The 16,200-nt window shown below is 35.5% G+C and overlaps 1 protein-coding gene and 1 long non-coding RNA gene across 2 annotated transcripts; both read right to left on the bottom strand.

Moving 5' to 3' along the window:
• Positions 1–489: 489 nt before the first annotated feature.
• LOC113772917 lies at positions 490–1,042 on the bottom strand. The gene is made up of 2 exons (XR_003468722.1): positions 953–1,042; positions 490–757 (listed from the first exon to the last, which is right to left on the bottom strand). It is a non-coding gene; the product is annotated as an uncharacterized LOC113772917 (long non-coding RNA).
• Positions 1,043–12,054: 11,012 nt separating this feature from the next.
• LOC113773116 (F-box protein At5g07610-like) lies at positions 12,055–13,664 on the bottom strand. The gene has a single exon (XM_027317660.1). The coding sequence runs from the start codon at positions 13,649–13,651 to the stop codon at positions 12,278–12,280; it is 1,374 nt and encodes a 457-aa protein (XP_027173461.1). The 5' UTR covers positions 13,652–13,664; the 3' UTR covers positions 12,055–12,277.
• Between the last annotated feature and the right edge of the window lie 2,536 nt (positions 13,665–16,200).

Raw genomic sequence — 16,200 nt, 5'->3', positions numbered from 1 at the left:
GGAGTTAATATTAACAAGGAAGCTCAGTATGGAGCTTGGTTAAGGGCAAGTAGTCTTCTAGTAATCAAGAAAGTAATGGTGCTGAAGGCTTTCAATGAAATAGGGGTGGGGGAGAAAATGAGCAGGACCAACTCTTGTTACCTTAGAAGCTGGTTGAGGTTAGTGTTGATACAGCAGTGCAGGAGACTATGAAGGAGGAAATTAAGGACAGGAATCAAGGTAGTTTGTTGGAAGGTTCTAAGAAGGAGAATTCTATAAAGTCTGGTTGTAAAAAGAAAGGGAATGATCTGAAGGGAAGAAGCAATGTTAATAAAGAATTAAGTTTAAGTACTAAAGGGGAGACATAGAAAGATGGTCAGAGTGAGGAATTGAATGATAAGCAGCCACGGATTTAAGGGGGGGCTGGTGGGGGCTTAAGCCCCCCCCCAAGCCGCCGGAAAACCCCCTATATATAGGGGATTCCGGCGGCCAGCCCAGCCATTCCGCAGAGGGCAAGCTCAGGCTCCTGCTTGATGATTTTTTCTTTGTCTGATGAGGTCAGACATTCCGCAGAGGGTTGCACGTATCCATACCCAAACCCTATGGCAGAGTTGCAATAAGTCTCTACGGTACCATCCCTAGATTCTAGGTTGATGTTGTTCAGCACAATGTGGCTGCAAGGAACCGTGTCGCTGCATGCAAATTTCATGGCGTTTTTGCTTTTGGAAGTCCCGCTAATGTTCTTGTACATGATTTCACTTATTTCAACTGCAGAACTCTGGATATAAAAAGTCGTTGTCAGGATATTTTAAGGATGAGTAGATAAACAATTGCCTGCACTTTTTTTTTTTTTGGTCGAATTTTAGTATCATTCAGAGTTTATTCACCAAAGAGAGCAGAAAATACAAAGTCCGTCTGGTTCCCAATTAACCAGCTATTCTGGAAAACCATGAAGCTAGAGGGTGAATCATACCTGGTTCTGGCAAGGCGTCGGCGAATCACAGTAGAATTGGTCAATGATAATGGGATTTGAAACGTCATCTACTCTCACATTCTGATATCGTACCCTTCGAACATACCCAGATCCTCCCTGCAGAGCTACCATTTTTAATCATTCTCCATATAATTATATGTTTTTATTATTTTTATAATTATTGATTCTAAATTTTACTTATTATATATATTTATTTCGTCACAAAAAAAAAATTTTAATACACTTCGGCCCCCCCAAAAATAAATTTCTGGCTCCGTCCCTGATGATAAGGAATACTTTGATTCTATGTGGATTGATGGATCAGCTATAGACAGCAAGGTAAGTGAGAGGGAGGGGAAGGGAATAGGTCCTGCAAATAAAAAATAGGATCAAACCAATAGTATAGGGATGAGAGCTGGTAAGTACAAGAGGAATAGAGGTTGGAAGAGACTAATTCGTGAGGTGAGTAAAAGAGTACCTCTGAGTGACAAAAATGAGGCCATGGAAATTGACAATAAGGGGGGAAAAAGGAAACTGAACGAGAATGCTGATAAAGAGAATGAATGGGGAAGGGGGATTGTCAAAAAAAGAGCAAGATAGGAGAAAGTGGAGCAGGCCTGGAACAAACAGCTGAGGTGGTGGAGTCCTACCTTAATGGGGCTCTCAAGCCTTAATAAGAGCTTTGGTGTGAAACTGTCGAGGTGTAGGGAGCCCTCCTTGACAATTCCCCAGTTAGAGGAGAGTGTCAAACTCCCCTCTCCTGAGTTGATTTTCTTGTCTGAAACAAAAAAATAAAGGATGTTATGAATAAAGTGAGACTAAAGTTAAGGTATGATAGACTGTTTGTGGTTAATCCAGTTGGGAAAGCTGGTGGACTGGCAGTTATGTGGAGGAATAAGCTGCACGTCTGTAAAGTGCTATATACTAACTTTACTATTGAAATGTTGATGGAAAGAAATGGTGCTAGAGCTAGATGGTGACTGATATGTGTATATGCCAGTAGTGAGGATCAGATTAGGGAAAAGCAATGAAAGATTATAGAGGATAGGAAAAGCTTGTGGGGCTAGAATTGGGTATTGGCAGGTAACATGAATGATATATTGTCTAATGATGAGAAGTGGGGAGGTAGTAGAAGGCCAGAAAGGAGTTTCCAAACATTCAGGGACTTTGTTAACAATAATCAACTTATTGACATTAGTTTTGAAAGGGATTCCATGGACATGGTCAAATAATTGGGAAGAGGAAAAGGAAATTAAGGAAAGATTAGATAGATTCTTATGTAGTAGACCCTGGATGAGAGAAAATGAGAAGGCTAAATGCCTGCATATCCAGAATGATGCCTCTGACCATACTATGTTGTTGTTGGATACGGATTCAAAGGGTAGGAAGTGGAAGAGAAGGTTTTTCTTTGACATGAATTGGGTAAAATATAGGCCCCGTTTGGCAAGTGAGTTTGTTGGGTGTTTGTCTAAAATTTTACTGTAACTTACTATAGAAGTTATTAAAAAAATTTTTGAAGTGTGTTTTTTTTTTGAATATTTTGAAGTGTATAGTTTAAAAACTTTGAAAAGTTTTTTGAGGTTACTGTAGCTAAATTTTTTAAAAAATTTGTAGTAGACAAATTGACAAAAAATTTGGCTGCCAAACAAGGCCATAAAGAAGTAGGTGAACTCATTAGCAGAGAATGGGGAAAACAACAAGATGGTTCAAAATTTTTTAAGCTACACCAAAAGATAAAGAGCTATAGAGTTGCTGTTTTGAACTGGAATAAGCAAAGAGATACTAATGCAAAAAAGGAGATTAGGGAGCTGAAGTAGAAACTTGCAGAGGTTCAAGGTGATGGGTTTGCCAATAAGAATGGAAAGATGAGAGAGCTTAAAAAGAAACTGAAGAGGCTTATAAGAGATAGGAGGTGTTTTGGGGGCAGAAAGCAAGAATTAAGTGGTTGAAGAAAAGTGATAAGAATACAAAATACTTTCATGCAAGTGTTGCAAAGAGAAGTAAGAAGGAATAATATCTCAAACCTTAAGAAGGGTGATGGAACCTGGTGTGAGTCAGAGCAAGAAATTGAGAATGAAATAAATGGTTATTTTCAGGAGCTTTTCACTTCTAGTAATCCTTAGCAGGTTGAATCAATACTGAGTGGTATTCCCTAAGTGATCACAGACCAAACGAATGCAATGCTGGTTAGACTTGTTTCAGAAATGGAAGTCAGAAAAGCTGTCTTTTCTTTGCAACCAAACAAAGCCCCGGGGCCTGATGGTATGACTCCTGTTTTCTTCCAACAATTCTGGAATGTGATAAAAGATGACTTGATAAATGCCATATCCAGTTTCTTTCATTTTGGCCAGTTATTGAGGGCTATCAATGAAACTATCATTACTCTTATCCCTAAAGTTGATTCCCCAGCATTAGTGTCTCAGTTTAGACCAATTAGTTTGTGTAATGTAGTCTACAAGATCATATCTAAAATCTTGGTCAACAGACTAAAGCCTCTACTCAAGCTTTGTATCAGCCAAAACCAATCTGCTTTTGTTCTAGGAAGACAAATCATTGATAATGTTGTTATTACTCATGAATTCATTCATTGCTTAAATAACAGGAGATGTGGATCTAATGCTTTTATAGCTTTGAAACTGGATATGTCCAACGCTTATGATAGAGTTGAATGGCTTTTTGTGTAGAAAATTATGGAAAAAATGGGCTTTTGTCAAAAATGGAGAGACTAGATTCTAAAGTGCATGTCCTCTGTTGTTTACTCCTTTAACTTGAATGGGGAAAAAAGAGGGCTAGTGACACCTACAAGGGGGATTAGGCAGGGAAATCCTTTATCTCCATATACATTCTTGCTAGTCTCTGAGGGATTAGCCAGTTTACTTAAGAGTGCTATGTCTAATCAGGAAATCTCTGGTCTTAAGATTGCTTAGCATAGTCCAGCATTGTCTCACCTTTTTTATGCAGATGAAACGTTGATTTTCTACAGAGCTAACAAAGAAGAAGCTGATAAGTTGATGAAGCTGTTGGAGATGTATGGAAAAGCCTCAGGACAAGTCATAAATGCTAAGAAGTCATCTGTATTTTTTAGTAAGAATACAAGGGAGGAAGGAAAGGCAGAAATTTTGGATATCCTGGGAGGCATGAAGGAAGTTGGGCAGAGCAAATATCTGGGGCTTCCATTGGTTATCGGAAGACCAAAAAGACAAGTATTCAACTACATTAGGGAGAGGGTCATCGACAAAATGTGTGGATGGAAGGAGAGGCTACTAAGTAATGCTGGTAAGGAAGTCCTTTTAAAATCTGTGATTTTAGCTCTACCTGCTTATGCTATGAGTTGCTCCAAATTGCCAAAAGGCTTATGTGTGGATATTTGTAAAGATATGGTAAAGTTTTGGTAGGGGGATAGTGAGGAGAATAGGAAAATTCATTGGGTGGAGTGGAGAAAGTTATCTGAGGTTAAAGGGAAGGGACGGTTGGGTTTTAGAAATCTCCAGCAATTCAATGCTACAATGCTTGCAAAGCAACTATGGAGGATCTTGACAAGGCCAAATCTATTAGTTAGCAGGATTGTTAGGGGGAGGTATTTTAGAGGATCTTCCATTTGGAAAATGAATATTAATGCTGGGGATTCTTGGGTTTGGAAAAGCATTATGAGTGCAAGGGAACTATTGGAAGAAGGGGTGAGGAAGAGAGTGGGGGACGGCAAGTAGATTGATATATGGGAAGATAAGTGGCTACTTGATCAGGAAGATGGTAAGATAAGATCGAGAAAACTTCAACATTGTCATGTACAAAGAGGCCATGAATTGATTTCTGATGGGACTTGGGATATGGAAGTACTGAGAAAATGTTTTGAGGAGGAAGACTGTCAAAGAATAACTAATAGTCCAATTAGTGAGTGTGGTGATAAGGATAGGCTGATATGGATGTACTCTAAATCAGGGGAGTATACTGTGAAAACTGGCTATGTATTGGCTAAAGAGTTGCAGAGAAAAGGAAGGATGGAAAGTCAGCAACAGGAGAGTAGTAGTAGGAATGAAGCTAATTTAGGGGGTGTGGAGATTCTTATGGAGCCTGAACGTAAAGCATAAGTTGAAGCATTTTGTATGGAAATGTCTTCAGAGAATATTGCCAGTGAATGAAATAATTAGGAGAAGGATTGGACAAGGAAATGATAGGTGCTGCTGCTGTGGAGAAGGGACTGAAACTCTTGAACACATGTTCTTTTTCTGCAAGCATGCAGAGCTAATTTGGAAGGCTGCTCCAATTAGCTGGGATGGTTTGAAGGAATACAAATATAGCTGTTGGCGGAGTAGCCTGATGGAAGCAAAGGTTAGAAAGGATGGGAGGGAACACATTGAGCTGACCATAAATGTGCTTTGGCAGATTTGGAAATCTAGAAACCATATTCAATTTAACAGGGAGGGGAGAAGTCCAGGCATGACAGTTAATAAGGCAATACAAGAATGGCTAGAATTCCAGAATGTAAGCACAGAGAAGGTAGAGGATGAAGAAAGGGACAGGGGTGTCGAAAAAGGAAACGTGAAATGGGAGCCACCTCCAGAAAACTTCATGTGCTTAAATACAGATGCAGCTATCAAACAGAATAATGGAAAAATCAGTTGGGGAGTTGTGGCTAGATGCAAGGAGGGAAAGTTAAGAGGAGCTTGGGCCAGATGTGAAGGCAGAAAGGGTGTTCCAGCTGTTGAGGAGGCAAGAGCAATCCGAAAAGCGCTGGTGTTTGCCAAGAAGAATGGATGGAGGAATATTATAATCCAATCCGATTGTAAGAGAATCATTGATCAAATCAGAGAGGGAAACCTGAATGACCATTTAGCAGGTGCTGTCCAATTTGACATTCTTGTACTTAGCAAGGACTTTAGTTCTCGTCTTTTCTCTTTTGTTAAAAGTGAAGGGAATAATGTGTTCCACCATTTGGCAAAGTTTGCCTTAAATTCAGTTTTTGAGATAGTTTGGATGGAGTCATTTCCAAATTGGCTAATCAGTGTAGCCAAAAATGATGTAGGAGCCTTTGCTCCAAATTTGTAAACTTTCATTTCAAGTAATGAATTGTTCTATCGTTTGGTAAAAAAAAAAAAAAAAAAAGGAAGTCCGAGAACTGATGGATGTCATGCAATTGAGATCTGCATATTTTGTCCAGATTTATTAAGCGCGTTTGAATTGACAAATTTGAATTGAAAGAAGGATTTCACATAACTGGATTTGAAATGAGTTGATTTTAGACCTTCATTTAGTGGAATATTTCGTTTGGCTGAGGAGTATCACAACATGGAAAAGGTTATAACTAACCCAAAAAAAAGGTTATCTTTTCCTCTTTCTTGACAGACTGCTTGATTGGATTTTAGGATGAGTATTCTTAATTTTTGCTTCGCAATTCAAATTCTTTCAAAATACAATCAAGTTTGGGAAAATAAAATCTAAAGAATAAAATTAAGTACATCAGTAGTATGATCGAAGTGGACTGTATATTTCTCGGGAACTGATAAGACCATTTTCCTTGCTGTAATAAGAAAGGATATTAACAAACTTACTAAAAGATGAACCCATAAACACTCATTTTCACTCCCTTTCCATCGTGCACATGCATGTCGATTATGAATGTCTTTCAAGTTACAGTTAACTCATTTTTTGTGTATTTATCATCAGGATGACTTCTTCGATTTCCCTACCAACTGGTTCTAACGTTAACATCAAGCTGACTCTATCCTTGACAAAATGGATACTAGTAACAAGTGAATTCATAACCACCAAGAAAAAAAAAAAAGGAAAAGAAAACACACACACACACACTCTCTCTCTCTCTCTCAAAATTGTCCTTTTTACTTTTATTGGAATTTTTAATTTTTTTTAACAGGAGAAAGGTAGAATTTAAGAAGCAAAATGGGGTACGAAGATATGCGTTCAAAATCATTAATTTATAAGGTCTCAGTTCTAAGTTCTAACTGTTAGATCAGGGTCTTTTCGACTGCTAGTTATTCATTTTATTGGAAACTGATATTTTTGCTAGAAATTACTGCATGAGATGACAATAATAAATCTTGGGTTTAGGAACAATTGAAACCTGTCACCAATTAGAAAAAATTCAGGGCTCAAAGACCTAAGCCAAACATTTGATTTTGGCTCAGCTTTCAAATTGGATAGCGGTTGGTGGATGGAAACCAATTTTTTTTTTTTTTTTTACATTTCTTCAAAATATGAGGGTAGCAAACAACTCATCTGGTGCTATTGTGATCGATTAAATAAAATTGTAGATGAACACGTACGAAGTTTAGCTATCTACTTGGACATGGTTTTCGACCTACTAAAATGCAAATAAAGCTCGAAGCATCCATCATTAGAATTTCAAGAACCATGAGCCATAATAGCAATGCACACAAAAATAAAAAGTCAAGAAGCTGCCAAGACATGTTATATCTGATCCTGCATGACTCTTCAACATACATGTCTCCTTGCAGATCTGACTTGAAGGGAAATGGCTTAATCACATATTAACTCCTTGTAATTAGAGTAAGTGGCAAATTACACCCAATATTCACTAAACCTATAAATTGTTCCCTATTGACTAGTAATCAAATGTATTTCTCTAGCAAAAAGATAATTGTGTCCTCATTGTTATATTAGTATTAGATTATCCTTTTTCTTTTTTCTCTTCTTTACCTTTTTCATCTTTTTCTTTAATATGTATAGATTTATTTCTACTCTTTCTCCGTATCAAGTATGATATACAAATTTTGAGAATCATGTACTAAAGATTTTTTTTAATGGTTTAACATATAGTATTGCTTTATTGTAAATAATTTCTTTCAATGGATAAATATTTTTATCTTCAATTGATTATATAACATATCTAGCTATCGTAAATTGATATATGAGATGGGAAAGTGTACATTTAATAAATGTAACTTAAATAGTTCCTTTGTTTTCTTTGACGGTTTCTATTTGTGCATTAATTGTTGATAAAATGTTGACAATGCACTAGCAAGCAGTAATTGTTAATAAGATCTTTACGATGCACTAAAATATAAATTACATAAAATGCTATTACTATATATATATATATATATATATATATATATATTAGTTTCTTATAATAATTTACGGCAGTTAAATATTCTATAGGAAAATAATTGTATATGTTTGAGTGTCAAATAAATTGTTAGTAAGCATAAAGAAAAAAGAAGACGATGAAAAAGAGAAATTATAAGTAAACTATTTATAGTAAATAATTAATTTTTAATAAATATAAATTAATTAGAAAAAGGAAAAATTAGAAGAATTCAAAATCAATGAACATTTCAAATAAGCAGTACATTTTTAAAAAAATATATTTCACATCAATTAAAATATTTCCTAAAAAAATATAAGATTATGATCTCTACAAAATGAATCTTGTATACCAACTACTGTCTCTCATATTTTATAATGTAATTTGTTCAATGAAATTACTTAGTTAACACTAAAAACATTATTTCATAGTATGTGTATAAAAACAAAAAAATAAATAATATGTATGCGAGGCGGGTTAGGTACCCGCGGTTCTTGCTGTGCATATGAGTAGATACTTTACTGTATTTTGATCCAGTCAAATAATATAGATCGAGTACTCTATTTTTTGATTTGAATTGAATTGGATATGATATGATAGGTTTTCAAGTAAGTGGTTATTTTTGCCTACCCTTAGCTGCAAAAAAAACCAATCATGTTTTAGTCAGCCATACAAAATGACTTTTCCTTGCATGTAATTATATCCCAACTGCTCGATTTCTGGACTTCTAAAGTATATAGATTCATTCCCGACTCCCTAAGATATTGAATCACTCACCAGTCTTTAGGGAAGATGATAATATATTTACAGACCCATTGCATTCTATATTTATTGGTCAATATAAGTTGATTTAGTTGATAAGAATAAGTTGTCTTCTCGTAAAAAATTGTGTGTGAGGTCGTTGCATATGTGAAAACTATGTCGACGGGCGATTTGTAAGAATCTCTCTAAGTAACGTATGGATCCGAAAACATGCCATGACCTCTCGTCGTGGCTAGAGTCAAATTCATCCAAATTTTTTCTTAAAAAAAATCTATATTTATCAAGAAAGCGATTCACTCAGCAGCAATTCAAAACAATGCAACTAACACGTTACATGTTGCAAAAGAATTTTTTTTTTTTAAAAAGCCAGTCGTTATTTGTCAAGCTATATATGTTTTTAGTCGACACTGCATGGGGTCAAAGCTATTATTACCTATATTGGAACTTTAAATTCATATTTCCGCGGGAAAATAATACGGAATTACCCCATACGGCAAGACTAATAATTGTAGTGCGGCTACAGGAGCTAATTCCTTTTTTTTGTTATTTTTTTGTGTCCTAAGCAAATAGCAGATATTACAAGGGGATAGTGGCAGGGAATATCAAACTTTCATCATAAGATGGAGAAAAGCAAAAAAGATCCTTAGGCTTGATCTCATTCTCCAATCTCCATTCCCTAAAGTATGACTTCTTTGTTTGGATTGCATTTTTCTGAACTTTTTATAAAAAAAATTATTGTAGCGATTTGATATATGTGAAATAAAAAGGTGATTGAAAAATATATGCATGAAAAACGTAGAATTTTTTTGGAAAAATTGCAATCCAATCAGATTGGAAAAGGCCTGAGTTGTTCTTTGGCCAGCAAAGTCATGGCTAAAATAGAAAATTCAGAATATATTTTCTCTGACTGGAATCAGAATGCTATTAACATTTGTTTTCACAAATATGAAATGAAAACTCCAGAAAATGAGTCACATCTTATTGCTACAACATAGTTTCTACAGCTGAATCCACGGCCATCAGTTAAAAAATAAGACATCTTAAGATCTCTGTTTTTAATCAAAATTAAAAGTGACAGCCCAAAGGAACGAATTGGTAAAGAGGCAAAAATAGAAACTAATGCTACTATCTCGTTCTTGAAAATACTCACACTCCAGAACTTCTAGTGTATGCTGCCCTCTTCAGCCATCAAGAACTACAAGCAAAGAGTATGCTACCTGTTTATCTCTTCTATTTTGATGACTAAAATGTCAATTCATGGTCTATCATGGATCTTTAACAGGATATGGGGGCAAATCCTAGCAACCAGAATTCGACATTGTGGCCACAAAGCTCAAAATGGATAAGTTCAAGAATCTTTCAAAGACAAGCAAACCCATGCAGATGCAACTAAAGATGAATGTTTTGTATCACAAAAGAGCTATTGATTGAAGAAGATGCAAACATGTGACAATAGATGGGAACTAAGAAATAACAGGATCACAGGAGATGATATCTCAAAGCAGACCAACAAAGAGAGAAACGTTCCGTATAATGTTCCTATTTTGTTTGATAAAACAAATGAAACAGAGACACAAGACAAAACTGAACTCTGATGTACACTGAAAAAGAAAATTCAGACCAATAATCTAATCAATTTGGCATATGGCTCAAAGCTTACCCTTGAATTTGTATGCGGAAATGCATTGCATTAATCCAAGGGAAGTTAGGCCGTGCATTCACTACATGCCGAAAGCAAAGTCCAAGCATCTCAGGAGTACAGATATCAAATTCCCAACATAGAAGTTGCCCAAGCTGACAAGGTTTACCAAAATCTGAGTTTTGCAAAAGCCTAAATTTGGAATATAACAGTGAATTGGATAATTTCTCATGTAAAAGACCTAAATTCAAAATCTTTTAGGGAAGTGTTAATTGAACTAAAAAAATTGCCATGCAACAACATTCATGACATCTTATTCATCAGGTCTTAATATCTATTCCCGATGCACTGAAGTTTAAATTTGATAATCTTTTAACATAGCAACAGCATCCTCCTTTAACAAGTATCTTTGACCCTTTACAATATTTAATCTTACTATTTCCTGTTATGTGCTTCCAAAACCTCCAATGAACTTAGCAAGGATGCATGTGTTAACTGGTTAGTATCTGAAAATATTTTCCTTTACCATCTTGTTCTACCAAGATACCTAATTTACATAAAGGGATGTAAAATAACTCTCTGTGCAGGTGTATCACAAGGACAGTAATCCTCAATATGCACTTTTCCATCCCATATTCGATGAGTATGTTTAGGATGTGTATGGGTTTTCTTGAAAGCAGAGTGAACACCACTTCTAAATATGCAGTATTCTATGTAACAGCCATAACTATGGCGAGATGTGACCAAGTAGTTCGCTTAAAATGCAATAATCATGTATACTTAACAATGTGAATGACCATTACAGATGTCCCATTAACCAAATGAGCTGTGAATGACTTCGTTGAAAGCTCATATAAACTTGAAGTTTTTGTCTAAAGAAGGTTAAAACTTTATTAGGAACCAGTGACAAGCAACTATGGTGCAATGCGTTAACCAAATCAATAGGGCAAGGAATGAAATTCCCAAACGCACACCAGAATTAATAGTTCTCTGCATCTAAGCTATACCCAGCTAAAAACACAGTTCCATATGGAGCTAATTATGAAAAGGACAGTACCAATCCTTCAGGAATTGGATGATGATAAATCTTGAAGCATCTATCCAACGAATGTCTAGTATCGAGTAACATCAGAACTTTGTAACTGCAGAAGAGTTAAGTGGCTTAACTCTTTCTTTTTTTTTTTTGGGAAAGTTAAGTGGCTTACTCTTCTACTGGATCATATCCCATTACACTCATTCACTGCCCTAATGTTAACACATAGCTTCAATCGTGTAAGACAACATCTCTAACAACAAGCATAGAAAAAATCCATACCTCACTGAAATTTCTTGATCGAGAGAGATGAAATATTGGATTCTTTTTAGAATGAAGATGAAGATAATAGTGTACATATCCATCTTCTTAAAGATATTTCCAAATAACAAAACAGGTCTCTCAAGCATTTGCTGATGGCGAATTTGTGTAATCAATATACTAAGAAGCCATTGTAATCAATATACTCAGAGCTCAAGCAATGCAAAGATTACTGTTTGGTTTTATACAATGACTGGACAAAGATATCTAGGTTTTTTTTTTTTTCTTGGGGGGGGGGGAAGGGAGGGATCTAAAAACTCTTTGCAAAGAGGATTTTGTTTTTTCTTTTGACAAAACAAAATAGTATCAGTGCACTCGAAAACAACAAAATCTACGAGTTGCTAAGATACGTTATATTCGATTCCTCATGACAAAATCATATGTCTTCACATGAACACTTGTCCAAGACAACATCACCATTGCCCTACGTTACCAACCTGACTATTGATGAGTAGGAAAATGCAGGGACTGCTAAGTCGCTTCCCGCCAAAACAAGATTGAGAGGAATTAAAGACAAGCTAGTGTCTCGACATGTGGGAAAGCCAAATACCAACTGTAGACATCTCTCTTTGTATCCACCTCCACATCAGCAAGCTCCATCAAAGTCAAGTTGTTAAAATCACAAGAAATGATTTTATCAGCAAGTGATATCACAAGCGTTGTTTTCTTCTCTTTGTCATCCACAAGAAAACCAATTATATGGAATGCACATGCCTCGTCAAACGTGGGATCATATTCCTCCTTTATCATCTGTGGATACAGAGTAGTCAAAGGAGTAAGATCAACATGATACTTGATATTCCAACGAAGACAGTCCCTCTCCAACTCCAACTCGAAAAAATCAAGCAGCGTTCCATAAGGTTCGTTTGGACGAATATAAAACAGATGGCCCCCTGACTCCCCAAAATACCAATCACCTCCATGTTCCTCGAACTCGGGCGTCCTTATGGTGTACCTAAGTGGCCTAAGGCGCTCGTTACTGACGTCAAAGCACGCACTGTAATTCCATGGACTAATCCAATGAAGATCACCATTCCATAACATTCCCTTATCATAACATAAATCGTCAGTAGCCGTCTCTTCAGTATTCCTCCAAACCCCATTTTCAGAGGAATACACAGAGAATCTGTGAACCCATTGTTTAGATGAACCCACCCATATGCAAACAAGCTTGTAGTGATCAGACTTTTCAGGATCAAACACAATATTCAGATCTTTATAGTTATGTGGAGTTTCAATCATTGGAACAAGCTTAGACTCCCGAGTTGTGGGATTATAAACCGCAAATTCTTCACGATTATCGAAATTAAACACTATAGCTAATAAACCATTGCAAGAATGTAAACATGAAATGTTGCGGGGCCCGTAAAGGAAAGTATTCAAGTGAGAAACGATGTTGGCCATTGAATTTACCTCCTCCTGGCGGAACGCAATGAAACCAAAAACACGGGGAAGTTCTAACGGAAACAAAAGCACCCCGGGAGGGAAGCAGGAGGCAGTGGTAGTGGGGCGACCCCGCGAGTGGAGACGGCGGAAAGTGGGGTTGGAAATGATTGATTGCCATTGTTTGGAAACAGACTGGAAGCGAAGAAGGGATATTGGGGGCAAACGAAGTAAAATATGAGTTACGAGATGTTCATTGTGGGCTATAACAAATGCTGCAAGCGATGAAGAGGAGGAACTCTGGCCTGGGCTCTTGGGATTTTGGTCTTCTTCTTGTTGTCGAGGATGGTTCGATTCTGAGGGAGTATGGGTGGTGGAAGAGATGGGTGAAGAAGGGGAGGAGAGAAAGATTTCTATGGGTTTGAATGAGTGTTTGATGATCGGCCCTTTGGGTTTTGCGGCGGCGGAAGGAGTTTGGAAGGTGTCGCCGGGAAGCATTCTGACCAGCTACAACGTGGCCGGTGGAGTGAGGCGGTGTTTGAATGGAAAGTCACATTTATTTCTTGGGATAATTTCATAAACCTCCCCTTAGATATTTAGCTATTTCGCTTAGTTTCCTTGACGTTTTAAACATTACACCTTAATTAGATATTTTGGTAACCAAAACTTAAAATAGAGTGAAAATTTTAATGAATATCATAAAATGCCCTTATCTTATACAGTTTAATTTGTTCTTCTAAACAATTATAAAATAATTTAGCACAATTATAAAAAAAAAAGGGTCAAGTTCTTCATACCAATATTTGTTATTTAATAATCAATTATAATAATAAATCTTTTGCTATAATAAGCTATTTGTTTATAGAACTTTATTGGGGAATATAGATTTTTTTTTTACGATAGAGAAAAAAGTGTTATCTTTTTTTTTAAAAAAAAAAGTTTGTGGACTACTTTTTTTAATAAAAGTTTATGGACTGGTTTAATGATAGAACTACCATAGTTTGGTAGTGATTTTGGGCCATTTTGCTTTTAATTATTGTTGATTTGTCATTGATTTTAATACAAAAAAGGGTTGCAAATAAATATGGATGATGTTAAAAGTTATCAAAAAAATATTACAAATTTAATGTTTGATTTGGATAGATACTAAGGACAACATTGATAATTCTTCTATATTTCTAATGAAATATAAGAGAAATGAATAAGAAGGAAAAAGGAAAAACAATTATAAAATCCATCTTTTGCATAACACATGGCGACAAGAGACTTTTATTAAAATATTAAGGTTAGTATTGTCATTTTAAATAGGTAAGGGAGGTTAGTGTAATTTTTAAAACTATAGGGGAGTCAAGTGAAATTATCAGAAACCTCAGGGAGGTTTCTGAAATTATCCCTTATTTCTGTAACCATAAGAAGAGTAAATAGAGTGGATAATTAGAGGGCCCAAGGGCTGAATTGAATGATAATCCATGTATCTTATCACTTGATAACGATGATAGGATTGCCTTATCATCTAATACATTAATAATACATAAAGCATATTCGATAACGGATCTGACTTACTATTTATACATTAACATTATTTGTACATTAATACATTAAGCATAATCCACAATGAAAATGTCTTATCATTTAAAATACGTAAAGCATTAAAAATCATAATAATAATAAATATTGCTTAATTCGTATTCAAAATTTTAAGTAAAAAATTTGCTATCAGATATATCATCCATTTTATGTGCACAACATACTAACAGAGTAACATAATTTATCTTTTTCATCACGTTCACACACAAACGCACACGCATAAATGCCACTTCGTAATTATTTTACCATTTTCTCTTAGGCACAGGGAGACACTTTTCTCTCTCAACCACATATTAACAAATGCAACATTTGTGCAATATTTCAATTCAGTGATTAGATTCAATTAGTTATCGTATAGATATAAAGTTAAAAACCCATCAGTTTAATACTTTTAGCACTTAACTTTCAAACTTTATTCTCTCTCAATCACATATTAACAAATGCAACATTTGTGCAATATTTCAATTCAGTGATTAGATTCAATTAGTTATCGTATAGATATAACGTTAAAAACCCATCAGTTTAATACTTTTATCACTTAACTTTCAAACTTTAAATTTTAGATTTTAAAGTTCAATGTATCAAACAACGCCTTACTCAAAAATGCTTTTTTTTTCCTTGTTATTTGATACAGATACAAGAACCCCTTATACATTATAGGTTGAGTAATACAAGAGAAAAAAGTCACATACAGTGAAATTTGAAAACGGGATCTCCAACTCTTATTCCCTCAACCTTAATCGCTTGAAACCTTACCATTAAACCAAGATCTCAACTAGAATTTGGAGTTATATCCTCCAATTTACGTGTGAGAATTGATGTTCTTGGACTCATGCTAATTACTCATTAGGTAATCCTCATTTCTGAGAATGCATGTCAAGGGGATACATAACAGGTTGTCAATCATAAGATTGTTATTCTATGTCATAAAAGAAACTACCCATTGCAGAACATGATCATAGGAGAAACGACAGGATTAATAGGAGATCATCTCCCAAAGTAGACTTATAAAAGAAGTGCTGCATATGGTATTACAGTCTTGTCTGATCAAACTGAAAGAAACAGGGGTATAAGAGAAGAAACAACAGTGATGAACAAAATGATGGTGTATACTGATCTATTTACACTACAGAGTATCTCAAATACATCAAAAATTAAACCTGGGAATTGCTCGAAGCTTATCATTGCATAAATCAGGGCAAATGCATTGCATTAATCTAGGGAAGTTAGGCCGTGCATTCACTACATACCATAGACAAATTCTAAGCATCTCAAGAGTATAGATATCACATTCCCAAAAGAGAAGTAAAGTTGCCCAAGATGACAACAATGTTTACCAATATCTGAGTTTTGCAAAAGCCTAAATTTGGAATTTCACAGTGAATTGGATCATTCCTCAGCTGCAAAAGACCTAAATTCAAAATTGTTTAGGACAGATTTAATTGAATTAAAAAATTGCC

This window comes from Coffea eugenioides, chromosome 6, assembly GCF_003713205.1.
Source record: "Coffea eugenioides isolate CCC68of chromosome 6, Ceug_1.0, whole genome shotgun sequence".
In the NCBI taxonomy this organism is placed as follows: Eukaryota; Viridiplantae; Streptophyta; class Magnoliopsida; order Gentianales; family Rubiaceae; genus Coffea; species Coffea eugenioides.
The sequence above is the reverse complement of the archived record's forward strand: the minus strand, read 5'-3'. Positions and strand labels throughout refer to the sequence as shown.